Source organism: Acyrthosiphon pisum, chromosome A1, assembly GCF_005508785.2.
Source record: "Acyrthosiphon pisum isolate AL4f chromosome A1, pea_aphid_22Mar2018_4r6ur, whole genome shotgun sequence".
NCBI classification, from domain to species: Eukaryota; Metazoa; Arthropoda; class Insecta; order Hemiptera; family Aphididae; genus Acyrthosiphon; species Acyrthosiphon pisum.
The window spans coordinates 160,580,672-160,596,755 of NC_042494.1; the positions used below are offsets into that span (position 1 = coordinate 160,580,672).

General features: G+C 27.4%; 1 protein-coding gene across 1 annotated transcript in view; it reads left to right on the forward strand.

The window, feature by feature from the left end:
- LOC100159306 (transcriptional regulator ATRX homolog) overlaps nucleotides 1–16,084 on the forward strand; it is a 33,126-nt gene that overhangs the window by 13,463 nt on the left and 3,579 nt on the right. The window contains exons 9-26 of the mRNA XM_029486408.1: nucleotides 2,093–2,218; nucleotides 3,201–3,346; nucleotides 3,409–3,554; nucleotides 6,277–6,462; nucleotides 6,527–6,599; nucleotides 7,002–7,127; nucleotides 7,194–7,325; nucleotides 7,395–7,511; nucleotides 8,239–8,402; nucleotides 8,467–8,756; nucleotides 10,502–10,677; nucleotides 10,972–11,187; nucleotides 11,248–11,338; nucleotides 12,929–13,100; nucleotides 13,300–13,497; nucleotides 13,584–13,761; nucleotides 14,893–15,063; nucleotides 15,141–15,342. Of these exons, the coding sequence (XP_029342268.1) occupies nucleotides 2,093–2,218; nucleotides 3,201–3,346; nucleotides 3,409–3,554; nucleotides 6,277–6,462; nucleotides 6,527–6,599; nucleotides 7,002–7,127; nucleotides 7,194–7,325; nucleotides 7,395–7,511; nucleotides 8,239–8,402; nucleotides 8,467–8,756; nucleotides 10,502–10,677; nucleotides 10,972–11,187; nucleotides 11,248–11,338; nucleotides 12,929–13,100; nucleotides 13,300–13,497; nucleotides 13,584–13,761; nucleotides 14,893–15,063; nucleotides 15,141–15,342 (2,910 nt within the window). The remainder of the gene's footprint in view (nucleotides 1–2,092; nucleotides 2,219–3,200; nucleotides 3,347–3,408; nucleotides 3,555–6,276; nucleotides 6,463–6,526; nucleotides 6,600–7,001; nucleotides 7,128–7,193; nucleotides 7,326–7,394; nucleotides 7,512–8,238; nucleotides 8,403–8,466; nucleotides 8,757–10,501; nucleotides 10,678–10,971; nucleotides 11,188–11,247; nucleotides 11,339–12,928; nucleotides 13,101–13,299; nucleotides 13,498–13,583; nucleotides 13,762–14,892; nucleotides 15,064–15,140; nucleotides 15,343–16,084) is intronic.

A 16,084-nucleotide genomic window follows, 5' to 3' on the forward strand; every position in this document is an offset into this window, starting at 1 on the left:
TCACCAATCTATTAAGCGTTAAAAACATCACATTTTGAAAAAAAAATTTAAAAATATTCTATTTTAAGTATTTATTTTAAAAAAAATGCGCGTAACGAAAAAATTCAGATTTTGTAGTTTTTCATCAATAACTTCAAAACGAAGTTTGCCCGGGCTTTTTTTTTTACATTCTTATAAAGCACCCTCAAACACATATTTTGAAAAAAAAAAATTTAAAAATCGATAGGTTGCTAAACTAGAATTATGCCAAACAAAATTACCATGAAGACTGTAGATTTACCAAGTGCATGGGTTTATTTTTAGTGACTGAAGTGTAGTTAGTGACTAAAAAAATTGTATTCATCTTGGCATAAGCAGAAATTTGGTGAAATTACTGTGGTGGGGGGGGGGAGGGGGGCTGAACATTATATGCTCATTACACCTATAGGTACCACTGTACTAGAGCCGCTCGCAATTATTTATTTCAACAAGATAATTTACAAAGTTCGACTAAACAATTTGATCATAATTAAATACAAACAAAATTATACGTCTTATCTTTAAAATTTTAGAAGTATTCTAAACAGAAATTATTAAGTCATTTAATCTTAATTTAAAATTATAACCAATGGCCGTTTAAGGGTTCAAACAATGTCTGCAAATCCATAAGAGGTACCTTGTACAAAATGTATAAGTAACATACTTAACTACCCCCATTTTACTAAGCCACTTGCTTTGCTCTCAAGAAATAATGACCAACCAATATTAATTTTATACTAACAAATTAGAATAAGTTTACTTTGTAGGTATCTACAACTGTGTGCCTGTGTAGAATGTAGATAATAATTAAAAATTAGATTACGATCGTCCCAAGTTATTATAATTATAGTTAGGAAATTTTATGAAATTAATTTAATTTTTATCACAGAATATTTTTTTTTAATTTATTTTTTAATTCAGCTATTAAATATGAATTTTACAGTTATAACAATTATTTTATATTTATTATTTAGTCACTTTAAAATGTTGTGGGCCAGAGGGGCTAAGTACTTTGAACTTCTGGTGGGGAGGGGCTTAGTGTCCTCAAGCTCCTACAGATTTCTGCCCATGCACCTTGGGTTACATGCTTTAGATGTTTGTGATAAAGAGTTTTATACAAATATTCATGAACTCTTGAAAATATTTTGTACTTTGCCCGTATCAACTGTTACACCTGAATGATGTTTTTCAATTTTTTATTAAGTATTAATTCTTTCTAATGAATGGTATGATAGAAGTAAATGTTTTATCAATTTTCCTATCTAATATTGAATAATAACTATAAATTAAGTAGTAATTATTTTATACTTTGTTTATTAGAACTGACTAAGGGCCCGTTTTACAATCATAGTTTAAACTCGGTTATGCTTAACCCACTGATTTTACCGGTTGAATTTTGTGGTTTAACATTAGTTTAACTATTGTAACACTGGCCCTTAATTTGTTGGCTTTATTGACATGTCACCGATCAATACAATAATCATGCCAGATGAGGTTATCAATGAACTGAGCATCCAAAATAATAGAAAACGGGATTTTGTATGATAACTTTTTTATTTGTTTATCGTATTAAACACGGGATTGGCGTTAGTTACAATTTGTATTAATTCTTATTTCGCCTTGATCCACACTAACCTCAATAAGTTAGGTGATTTTAAAAATGTATATCATGTACGTATTTATGGGTGTACCTATTATTATATATTTCATCCCCCCCAACCCCCTTAGCAAAATTCCTAAATATGCCACTGCCTGGTTACACACCACTGAACTAAACCACTAATGCATGATTTATCCAATAATTGTTAGGATATCTGTTAATATTAAAAATAGTTTTTGTTTATATTTCTCCTTATTATTTTCTCAAAGACTACTGACGAATTCAAATAATTAATTAAATTTTTTTATTTATTGAGATTTGTTAAGAGATATTGCCGTATCACCAGATTCTTCTCTCTTTTTAGATTCTTAAATATAAAAATATCACTTTTTGAAAATCTGTTGCAAGATTGATTATTTGTTAATGTTGTGTAAATAGTTATTTAGGTGTTTATAAACTCATTTTTTTTTTTAGATACTGATAATGATTCTCCAAATGAAGAAAATTCTCTAGAATCAGTAAAAGGTATTTTTACTGAAATCAAAAATTCTGTAGAAATACCTCAGATTATCACTGAAGACAACAATGTTGATGAAAGTGGTAATTATTGAATTATATTTATTATAAAATAAACTGACTATTGTAATAAAATAAATGTAATAACTATATTTAAAAAAAAAAAACAGGATTTGTGGGCCACTAGTGGGACCACTGCACTAGAACATTCTAGACATATACTAAAAAGTATTTTTTTCGTTCAGTAGCCTCTGTAGTCTTAATACATTTTTGTTGGCCCCTGAAGTACTGGAAGGCAAGTCGGATGTTATACTGTCTCTTTAACACTTAATAAGAATGCTCCATTGTATTTTATAATTATTTTAAAATAATTGAGGGGGACGAGGTGGCCGAGCGGTCTAAGGCGTCGGTTGCGGCGCTGCCGTTGCCGGCTAGATTCTTGGTTACTGGTCGGCATTTTTCTTCGGGTAAGTCACGGTGTCCGGAGAACAAGTGCCTTCATCTCCAACCCAGGCAAGGCAGATACCTACGGGTGCCCACTAAAAAATCTGCCAAAACTACAGTACCCTCCCCTACAAACAAACCAAAAAAAAAAAAACAAAAACAGCTAATGGTCATAGTTGTCGGGCTTAATGATCAATAAAAAAAAAAAAAATAGTTGACATTTTTATATTAATACTATATTTAAGTAAATTGATAGAAATAATATTTATTTTGATAAATACAAGAAGCCATTACACATCTAGTCTCTAAATGTATGCCTATTATTAGTTTGATTAATTATTTGACGTTTTCCCCAGTTTGTCATGTAATTATAATAATATACACTTTATTGAATTATAATCCAAATGCATCAAATTTCCGCAATTGTTTTCATTGTTTAGTAAACTTAATTTTGGGTTATTAGTTTTCTTACTTTTAAGTTTCCACTTTTAATCAAAATGTGAATTTTTTCAAATAAATGTCTTGATTAATTTAGAATTTCTTTAGTATAGCATATTAACAGTGTCTTCTTTAAATTAGTACAGATTTGAATGTTTTAAAAATATTATATTTTTTTTTTCAGATAATAGCTGTATTGAAGATGTGATAAATGCATGCTTAACTGCTTGTAAAAGACGTAGTATTGATCATTACAAAAAGTCTCAATCGGAGATTAATAATATGGATTCTATGTTTGAATCTGATCAATCAGAAAACAAAGACATTTCTGTAAGTTTTATTGGTATATTATATGTATTGATATTAAATATTTAAATTACATTGCATTTTAGGATTTGATAGATATATCAGATATACATAATAATACTACTATTGTTACTCGTTCAAGACAACTATCTCCACTTAAAATATCATCAACAAGTGATAGTGATAGCGATTTTAATTTTAAAGGCAAAACAAAAACAAAAGGAACAAAAAGGTATTGTTTTAATTATAGTTGATACAAAATAAATAATTTGTAGTTAATCATAATTTTAGGTTCTAAACCGAGCTAGGAATGTAATAGTTTAGTCTTAAAATATTTTGCTATTTTTTTTAGGTCTATCATGTTATTTGGTTCTTAATATTTGTCAAAATATTTAAATCACAGTACTTTTCTTGTTAATATTACAAAAAAACAGTATGAAAACTGGAATGTTCTACACATTACCGGCTCTTGACAAAACCAAATTTTTTGTAAAGAAATAAACATAAAGTCTCAACCAAATATTCATATCAAATTTCTTCTTTCTTTTTAGGTTTATTGGGCCCTTAGGACTATAACGACTCAAGGCCAATCCTCAATTTTTCTCTTTCTAAAGCTTTAATCCTCCACTTAGACCCTCCTCCCAAACGTTTCACATTTTCTTTTAAAATATCCTCCTATCGCATTCACGGTCTTCCCCTTATCAACATTTACTATACATGAAATAATTTTGATAAACAATTTTTAGATGGTTAAAATTTTCTATTGATTGTGAGCAATCAAATTGCGAAAAATTGATTTTACAATGATGTGTCATTATTTTTTTGGTAGGGAGGGGGTGTGGGAGAGTTAATAAAAATACTTTGATTTCCTACTTGAACATTTCTTCTAGTAGGAAAGTACCTAAATCTAGTTTGTACTTTGGTGGCTCAAAAGTAAAAGATTTCCAGTTGTTTTCAAAAGCATCAAGAAAAAATACAAAATTAAGGCAAAACAGGAATTGTGCCTAGATTTTTAATATTTTTCAATTGTCATTCTAACAATATAGTAGGAGCCTTGTATTAAATTTTCAAGCTTTTTACGCAACAAATAACATTTTATTGACATTCATAGAAAAAAAAATTAATAAAATTGGAAACTGAAAATGTTTTAAGTTAACCATTTTTTTTTTTTATTGATCTCAAAAATAACATCGACAACAAAGGCCATTAGTTACAAATAAAGATTATTACATTAATTGAAAACTAAATTATAAACATTTTTTTTTTTTCATATAAAATTGAACAATTTAGTTTGTTTCATAAACTTTATTAAATCAAAGTTTTTTTCTTGATTGGGTCCGAGTGAAGAGTCTAGGTTGTAGGATATCTTATGTGTGGCCCGTTCTTGGTTGAACATTAAACAGTGCTATTATATGTTTGACGGTTAACAAGGTTCCGCAGGTTTAACATAGGGGGGTTCCTCTCTTGCCATCAGGAAGCCGTGAGTAATTCTGGTGTGACCAGTACGGAGTTTATTGAGAACAGTATCTTCTTTACGGTTGATGTTAGGGTTTGTCCAACGATGTATGTCTCTTTTTATTTCATTTAATTTGGTGTTTTGTAAGTTCCAAATTTTTTGCCATTTATATTTGTGCGCTCATTTATGATTTTTTTTGCGTCATCGTATGACATTTTATTAAACATTTTATTGTTTATAGAAAATGAGAATATAAACAACCAGTGAAAATTTCATGTATATACGGTAATTTGTTTTAGAGTTACATCGAAAACCAAAATCGATTTTGCAGAAAACTGAATTTGCCTAAAAATTCCCATTTTTCCTTAATTGTTGTTGTTTTTCCTGCCCTTTTGAAAATTACTGGGAATTTTAAATTTTGACGTCCCTTAATGCACTAACTAGAATCACTTTCTCAACGTACAAGTTGCTGTCAAAGAAATTCGAAGCAGTTTTACTACCCCAAACGATGATGACACAAAAAACAAAACATTTAAAAAAAACATTCATCATTGTAAAATCACTACATTCATCGCTCCGCTCAGAATCTAAAATATAGTTTTTTTTTCTAAGAAATATATTCTTAATATTTCTTATACAATTTGTTATTGGTAAATTTTTCTTTAAAAATTTTAAATCAAGGCTCGAAGTACTAAGATTGTCTTGATTACTCGAAAACCTCATTTACTTAAATTTTTTTCTTGCCACTTGAATATATTTTTAAGTTGTGTTTGTGGTATATAACTTAAAAAATACATAAGTTTATTTTTAAATAACTCGAGATTCAAGTTATTGATACGACTGCATTTAAATGTTTAAAATTGACAAACAATTTTTTTTTTAAAGTATTTGAAGTTCAAATTTGGACAAAATTAGATATTTAAATGAGGAATAACTCTTTTAGTTATCTTGTTGGAATTTAAAAATATTATTCGTAGGTACATAAAACTTTTAAACTATATTATTGTTAATTATACACACAATGACATTTTCAAATGCAATGTTTTCATCAAAAATTAATTCAACCTATTTGCCAATAGTACCTAATAAAATCATTAAAAATATTTGAAATATCAAATTATATATAATATGGATGTTATTATATTTATATTTTTTATATTGTAAGGCTACCTTTATTGTTATAATTGATTTATTTTAAAATACATGATGATTTAAGTTAAGGTATCACAGCACTACAGTAAAATTTGAGAACCAATGGTTACACTGTAAAAGGGCAAAGGGCCAATGCTCATTTGTTGTGCCCCCGACTAGTACATAATAAAATGTATATAGTAACATAGGCTGATAGACCATATTCGCTCAGGGTTGTTTTTCGTATGCCATGGTATATCATTGATATCAAATTAAACATACATTACAGTGACTTACTAATTTTAATATCTTGGTATAGTTAGTAAGATAGTAATTTTTATAAAAATGTAATTTTTTTTATATATAGGAAGCTCTTAGAATCTAACTCGTCTAAAGATTCAGATTCTTCATCAAAGTTTTTCAAAAAAACACCAAAAAAAAGAACCAAAAATGATATTGATAAAACTAGCTATTTTGACTTGACTAGTAGCAACAGCAGCAGCAGTTCAAATGAGGATTCATCTCCTATACTTGTTAAAAAACGTAGAAGAATGTTAGTTTTCAAATCATTTAATTTTTTGTTAAATACTTATCTATGTTTTATTTTAATTTTAAAGAAGGCAAGTATCTAATGAAGATTCTGAAGAAGCAAGTGATTCTGATAACAGTGATGCATCACATAATCATCATGTAAGTTTAATATTTTTAAATAACAATAACTTAATGCTTTAAGAAAATGAATACTTCAATGGCCATATCCCCTGCTTCCCCCGCACTTATTTTCAAACCTGGGAAAGTTAATGATAATTTTTAATGAAGTTAAGTTACGTTAATAGACAACATTTCAAAAAGTTTAAAGTTAATAGTTATCCTAATTTGTATATAGTTGTATGGTATTTGTAGATATATATTAGGAAGTAAGTTCTAAAACTAATTTAGAGCAACAAAATCTGAAATTGTTATGGTTTCAGGCACCCCTAGAATGCTTTTAAGTAATAATATTTTTCTAGAACTTTTTTTTATGTTTATTTGTATATAAATAAATGTATAAAATGTTGTTAATTTTAAAAGTGTTGTGTTTTGTTTATTTAGTTACCAAAAAAAGGACGAAAAAATATTCGTAAAATGAAAAAAAAAGATGAACTGAGCGAAGTAACCCAAAATGCTTTAAAAGAAGAAGTAATACGTATGAAGCGTATTGAAAAACGTCAAAAAGAGGCATGTGTATCATTAACTTAATGTTTTAATACAAATTTAATTTAACTGTTTGTTTAAATATTTTAGTACAATAAATTATGTAATCTCCCAGCACCAATGGAATCATGTAAAAAATTGGTATTAGATTTTGATGTAAATACATTGGAAGAACTTGTTATAGTTCATCCAGATCTTGTTAAATTTCTCAAACCTCATCAGGTTAGTAGACTTATACATACTAAGAAATAAAATGTTTTGATTTAATTAGACAGTATAAAATTAATTTAGGTGGAAGGAATAAAATTTTTGTGGAATTCTGTATTTGAATCGCTGGCACGAATAAAAGAACATAAAGGAAATGGATCAATCTTAGCTCATTGTATGGGTCTAGGTAAAACTCTACAAGTATGCACTACTATTCATTCAATATTTTAAGTTTATACATAAGCTATTAACTAAATGGTATCTAAATATAATATTTATTTTATTTTAATCAATTGATCCCCAAAACATTTTCTTTAAAAAAAAAGTAAATGTGGTTATAATGAATGTTAAAGTTTAATATACGTGTTTAATTAAGTGAGTATCCCCATTAATTGCATCTCAATATATCGTTTCTATGAATGAGTTTTAGTATATTTTCACTGTACATAAAAATAAGAGGATGTGATGCTTGCTTTCATTGTTTCTGTCTTACAAACATACAACATTTCTGTCAATATTTTATATTTTAATTTTATAGTGAGTTCTAAATATGCTCACATCTCGCTTTTAAATTAAAGTAACAAATATATATTATTAATACAGATGATATTATTCTTACTATTAAATTTGAAAATCGGTCAATTTACTATAATATTAAAACTATACACGAGTTCTGCTGAACAACATTTGGTATGGTGTACATATTTTGTTATACATAGAATACATGTGGCATAACGTTCTCCTAACAAGATAAATAAATTATTAGTTTATTATTCTTACATATTATATAAAAAGGAAAAGATAATATTAATAATTTATGTGAATTAAATTTACCTTATTCATATTCACAACCAATTGATAAAGGCAATACTTTCTATTATAAGTATCTATATCCACCATGAAATATTTAATCTAACATTTTTTTCAGATTATAGCTTTGGTTCATACATTATTTAGATACCCAGAGACTGGCATTAAAACAGTATTAGTTATTACTCCTAATGCAACCATTGAAAATTGGTGTAAGGAGTTTCATAAATGGTTACAAGATATTGATGAAGAAAAAAATTTTTTGGTACTTAACTTTACTGAGTAAGAATACTAAAATGTTATGAATTAGTTTATGTTTTTTAAACTTAAATTGTTTTAATTTTAGTTCAAAAACATATGAAGGTCGAAAGAACATTGTAGATGAATGGAAGAGAGACCATGGTGTATTAGTTACAAGCTATCAATTGTTTAGATCAGTTGTCAATTATAAGAATATTGACAAGTTCCCTACTATCTCTGAAGGTCTTGTTGATCCAGGACCAGATTTGGTCATATGTGATGAAGGACATATATTAAAAAATCATAGCACTGCAATATCTAAATCAGTTAATCGTATTAAAACACTTCGAAGAATTGTCTTAACTGGAACACCATTACAAAATAATTTAAGAGAATGTATGTATTTCATTTACACATGGCTTCTTATAAGTTTACAATATGATTATTTAAACAGCAAATTCAAAATATTTATAATAAGTAGGATTTGGGAATTCTTACATTTGCATGTTTTCTTTCATAGTGGTTTTTGTTTATTCTAAGTAAGTTATAAATATGTTCTTATGAAATGGCTAAATTAAATACAAAGTTTGAATTTGCATATTTCTGCATATTTTCTCATATTTTTAGTAAGAGTGCATATTTGAACAATTTTTAGCAATTTGTGAATTTTTCGCATTCTTTTTTATTACGTATGTACAATTTCTGGGTTATCATATTTGGATAACATTAAGAAATATTATGTTTGGGTAGGTACCATAGGCACAAATAGCGTTAAGGTACGGTTTCCTAGCTACGGCTAGTCGCAGCGGCTATAATGCTGTTCCATAGCAAAACAGTCGTTGTGGCCAGCCGTGGCTAAGAAACCGTACCTTTAGGCTGAAGCCTGAAACCCAGCATCATTAGGCAATTATTATTATAATATTGAAAAAGTTTAAAAAAAATTCAGAAAATGTTTGGGAGGACTCTCAAAGTTGTTGGTGGAGGCTTGGCCACTAAATCCCCCCTATTTGCGCATATGATACGTCGGCATGTAAGATGAGTATTTATGGCAAAACTAATTGACATCTAGATTCTAAATTGTAGGAAAAAATGAAAATCAGTATGTGTTTGTTTATCTTAGTGTGCAAATAGTGCATATTATCTTATTCGTTATTTATTAATCCAGTACATATGCCAGTATTTTTAAAAATTAAGTTGTTTTATTTCACGATAGTTTAAAAATGCCTAAAACATGAAATAGTGTCCACTATCCATCATATATTCAAATTGATAAACCCAAGTATAAATTATTTTTATTATGTTTATGCACTTGCCTATTTATTTTTGAGTTTTTTATTTCCAAAATTGTATTTGTTTTATGCATTTTTTAAAAATAATATAAAAATGTAGCTACATATTTCAACAATTTTTTCTACATATTTCCATGATTTTTAATGTCCCCTGAACCCTAATAATAAGTGATAAATAAAACTGTTGTTATATATTAGTTATGAGTTATCACTCTGAAGAGTAAGAATGGTGTGCTTGCAATTATCAGGAATTATTCCTGATAAAAACTATTGGCGATTTTTACCCTTAGGAATATAAATAGGGATATTGCCTGGGCATGCTGACAAATGTTTATTCTACGATTAATTGTATTGTTTATATGAAATTACCGTAATAATAAATATTTTGCTTTTATTTCAAAAATTAATGATGCTATAAAAGTCTTAGATATACCATTGTTTGTGCCATAAAAATTAACACAAGAATTTCAATAGAAATATGTATGCTTCATAGCGTGTATTTATTAGCAAAAAAAATTTAAATACCAAATATTGGTTTAGTTGTTTTTATTTTATTTTTTGCTGTTCTATCTAAGAGAACAATTTTATTTACATACTCTGTGATACAGTTGTGACCTCTTGTCTTTACTCCTAATGATGCTGGCTAATAAATAGAGACATGCTACTATTGTAAAGTAAAAAATGAATCAATAAATCAAGCTGCATTCATCATTCTAAAACTAAAATAAAATTATTATTTGTTTACATATTAATGTAAATATTAATAATAATATTTAAAATATGTTTATATTAGGTTGACATTTAAAATTAAATCCTTGTTTAAGAACACTAAGTTTATTTTTTGTTGTATAGATCATTGTATGGTTGATTTTATCCGACCAAATTTATTAGGATCAATAAAAGATTTTACTAACCGTTTTATAAATCCAATTACTAATGGACAATACTCTGATTCAAATGTAAGAGATGTAAAAATTATGAAGCGAAGATCTCATGTCTTACATAGAATGCTTGAAGGATTTGTACAGGTATTCTTTATTAATTTTATTTTAAATTACATAATATATGTTATAGAAGACGTCTAAAAATTCTAAGGTTTATTATGTTTTGAAATACAGTGGAGTCTTGATGAGTTGATATTCAAGGGAAATTAATTTTTTTCCACTTGTCGAGAATTTTGACTTACTGAAGAGTAAAGTTTGGTTATGTTGGATTAGGCTAGGGAATTGGATTTATTTTGGTCCATTAAGGACATAGACTTATCAAGGTTCCACTGTATAGTAATGTTATTAATTAAATATTTTTTTTTTTTTTTTTTTTAGAGATTTGACTATAGTGTTCTTACCCCTTTCTTACCTACTAAGCATGAATATGTAATTTATTTGAAGATGGCTGATAAACAAATAGAACTATACCAGAAATATTTGAATGAATACAGACAATCAGAATTATTTAGTAATTACCATATGCTTCAAATGGTTTGGACCCATCCTAAACTGTTAGCGTTATACTTAAAACGAATAGAATCAAAACAAGAAGTATAAATATAATTTTAATTTGTTTGATTCATATAACAAACCAAAATATTATGGTTTTAGAAACAAAAATTGAAGGTTGCAGAATCACGTTTTGTAGCTGGTGACAGTAGTGATGTTGATGATAATTCAAATTCTGTTGATGAAGTTGAAAGTAAGTTTCATTTTTATATGTGAAATAATACTGCTGTGCTAAATAAAAGTTTTTTCTAAACAAATGAAAAAATAGACTCAACAATATAGATTAAAACTATAAAACAAATTTGAAAATATTTTTTAATTTTTCTCACTGAAACACTTATCCAAATAATGAAACATGCAAATTAATACTCCTCAAAAATAATTTTTACGTTATAATCTGCCAAATATTATATTATGCTAATCAATATTGAATATCAAAATGTATATTTTTAAATTGGGCTCCAGCTTTAAAGTCTGTAACATGTAAATAAATAAATAAATAATAGATATGTATTGTTAATATAAATTCTTTCTCTAACTTTAAAATACTTGTAAAAAATTATTGTAAAATATCCTAGTCTCATATTTAACATTATATTTTAAATTATGTCATATGTATAGGTAAATAAGTTTAAAGTAAAAAAGATAACAATTTATTTTTGATTAGTAAGCAAATTACTACTGTTTAGAACATAAACTGCTATTGTAACAGTATATCAGTAAAACTTTATTAACAATTATAGAAAAAAAAAAAAACTAAAAATATTAAAAACTGACAATGTCCATAAACAGATCATAAAGAGTCAACATATTTTGAAAATTTTATCAAGTATAGGAATTGATTAAATGAACATTCAGTGAAATTTTCATGTATCTACAGTTATTCGTTTTTGAACTACAACAAAATAACAAAATCGATACATGAGAAATCAAGTGATAATATCTTGTAAAAATATGAATTTCAAATGCTCATAAAAATTTAATTTGATTTGCTTGTAGACATTTTTTTTTTTTGATTAATATTTAAAAACTTATGCGGAATCTTGTATTACATTTTCAAATCTTAAATTTAAAAAGAAAAATTTTTATGATTTTCTAACTCAAAATAATTTGCAAATTTTTGTAAATTTTGCATATTTGGTCAATATTTGAACTTAAAATGCTTATAAAAAAAATTGTGACCATGGATTCTTAATATTTTTCATCGGTCTTTGAAACAATATATTAGGAGCCTTCGATTAAATTTTCAAGCTTTTTTACCCTACAAATAAAATTTTATTGATATTTATACAATAAAAAACTAAAAAAATTGGAAACTGAAAATAAGTCAAAATTTGAAAATGACAAGGTGTATAGAAAATGTTAATATAAATATTCAGTAAAAATTTCATGGATCTACGGTCATTTGTTTTAGAGTTACACCGAAAACCATAATCGATTTAGTAAAAATTCGATTATGCGCAAAAATTCCTGTTTTTCCTTAATTTTTCTTTTGTTGTTCACGGCGCTTTTGAACTGGAAAATTACTTTTGACCCCCCCCCCCTCCTAAGTATCAACTAGATTCACTTTCCTACCAGAAAAAATACTGTTGAAGAAAATCTAAGCACTTTTACTGTTCTAAAAGGTGATGACAGGCACAAAAAAAATTAAAAAAATACACTTCAATTCAAAATGGATTTAAATTTCATGTTATAACTGTTTCAAAATCAAAATCATCCATTCCTAATATATTAATTAATATTAATGGATTTATGATTTTTCTAATTTATTAATTTTGTTGAGGGATGCCAGTTCCAGGTTTTGACTTGCCAAACGATAAGAACACAGATAAGCATTACACTGACTGGTGGAAACCATTAGTATCAAGAGCTGAAATGGAATCGGTGTACCCGTATTCCAAGTTCATAATGATGTTTTCAATACTTCAAGAATGTGAAGACATTGGTGATAAAGTGTACATATAACTTTTATATTAAGCTAAAAATAAATCTATAGCCTTGCTACTATTTACTATGTAGTCTATCTGAATACGGTAAATACTGGAAAATAAGTTTTTCCCATTTTTTGCTTATAGCAAGAGTCCAGTATATAGCATCAATTAAAAAACAATTGTTTTGTTTGAGACTTTAATCAAATCTTTTAATTTGATATAGGTTATTGTTCAGTCAGTCATTATTAACTCTTGATCTCATTCAAGATTTTTTGGAAAATGCTGAAGATATAGATGATGATGGAGGTCCTTATGGTAAATCATGGACCCATGGTGTAGATTTTTATAGAATTGATGGTTCAGCTAATTCAAGAACAAGAGAAGATTTTTGTGAACGATTTAATGATATAACAAATACTAAGTATATATTTTTTTAACCCAATCATAAAAACAAATTATAATTATAATATTAACTATTTACCTAATTATGGAATAATTTATTTTCAGAATGCGTCTTTTATTATTGTCGACAAAAGCTTTTAATTTAGGTATTAATCTAATTGGTGCTAATCGAGTTATTATTTTTGACGTGACATGGAATCCATCTCTTAATGTTCAGAGTATATTTCGTGTGTTTAGATTTGGACAAAAAAAACCATGTTACATTTATAGATTAATTTCTGAGGTAAATATAATAACAAATACGTAATGAAGACTTTATTCATAGTTAGGAGTAATGCAATTTCTACATCGTAGAAGTCCATTTTTTTTTAATGTTCTTGAATTAATTATTTTTTTCCAGTGTTGATATTTTGACTGTTTTTAAAATTTTTATAAAATAATTTCGGTATTCACCTTTAATGGTTAATCTATTTCAGTGGCGGTTTTGACATGCAATTTTACATGAGGCGGAAAAATATTAAATAGTAAATACACTATTACTCTACACAAGAACCAAATATTATGTTAATGTATTCTTTAAATGGTATGGGTTATCAAAATGGAGCGGAAAGATTAGCCAGTTACAATTAAAAATTATTCAGTGCTATAGAGTCAATAGACAACAGCGCCCACCTGCATACAATACACGGCGGCCGGGGGGCTGCTGCCAATCCTTATAATATTGTTGAGCGGTTGATTTTAGTCGCCTCTGGCGGCGGTCTGCGCATGCGCTATTCACACTATTTTATGACATTACATGTGTGTGCGTAGACGTACCTCGCATGCACAAACATAGGCAACGGCGGCTACCGCCTCTGTCGATCTCAGCGCTTTAGCGGTTGCGGTGCCGGGCGCAATATTAAATGGAAACGGCTATATAATTGCTCATAAGTTACGTTACAGTGACGCGTAGCCATTCTCGCGTTTGTAGGTACAACTGTACAAGTTCTATACAAAAAAATAATATTCAATATTGCTGTTTATTAAACTTAAATTCTAAATCATTTAATGTCTGAATTATATAAATTAAAATTCAAAATTCAAAATAATACAAAATTTAAAGAAACAAATATTTTTTATTTTCCTGAAAATTACAAGTGAGGCGGTGCCTCACTTGCCTCACCCCCAAAACCGCCACTGATCTATTTTAAAATTTATTTTAAATCTAGAAATCATATATAGTTTTTCCCATAGATTTTTCCTTTAATCAATTTTTGATGAATAATAAATAATAAATTAACTATCTATATTGAAAATTTTTTATTGATAGTTATTTAAAAAGACTAATTTGTGTACAAAATTATTTTTTTAATTAAAATAATTGAATTTACTAATGTAACTATTATCTAATTATTTTGTATTATAATGTAATAAGGGTACAATGGAGCAAAAAATATACGAACGTCAAATATCAAAATTATCTACAGCTTTCCGTGTAGTTGATGAACATCAAATTGATCGTCATTTTAATTTGAAATGTCAGGAAGAACTTTATGAATTTGAGCCAAATACTACTAAACCGAAATCAACTTTAAATTTACCTAAGGTACCCTATTAAATTATTTTTAAAATTATTTGTAACCTATTATTTTATATTTTTATATTTTCTGTGAACTCTGGTAGGACCGTTTAATGGCTGAGTTAATATTGAAACACAAAGATCTTGTAATGGACATATTAGAACATGACTCATTATTACAAAATAATGAAGCGGAAGAATTAGATGAAAATGACAGAAATGCAGCATGGGAAGATTATCAAAAAGAAAGAGATGGAATTCATACTAAAGATGTAGATTCAATTTTAATTCAGAACTTAAATTTAGGTAATCAGTGAATATCTTGAGATTTTAAACTATTATTTATTAAATGCAATTTGGTTTTATTTGGTATTAAGGGCCCCGATGACAATGTATTTTTTCACACAACAATACACTCTACTGGAATAATAATCATGTTCTTTAAAAATCAACCAAATTTGATAATTTATTTTTTAACTATTAATGGGTCAACACGGGGAAACATGAAGGGGGGATAGGAGGTGCTTCAATAGTGAATATTTGAAGTCTTATAATTATGTAAAACTTAGTTAAAACTTAGTTTTAAAAAGTTTTTAAAGAAATATAATAAGTTATGTATCTATTTATAGTAAATTTTATTGAAGACGAGGAAGTTAAGATAATCCTTTTCATTTAATTTTAAAAAAAAACACAGGTAAGGTATATTGCATATTTTTTTTGTGAATGATTTCGAAGATGTTATATCCAGTAGAGATTAGGAAGCATGTGCTCATGCTATTAGTTGTATGCATCAAAAATGGGTATTATAAAAATTATTTAAACTGTAAAATATGTATTCTTAATTGGAGGGGAGGTACCTATACAGCTTAAATTTGACACAATAGTTACTATACTCCCCGTGTGTTAAATCATGACCAGGTGGTAGACCGTTTCTGCGTCCGTTATGCACAGCCGGTTTTTGATTGATTCCCCAAACATCTGTTCACAGTTATATAGCACTGTTGCAAATACAATGTAAGTTCTAAATTGTTTTATTAACACACACACG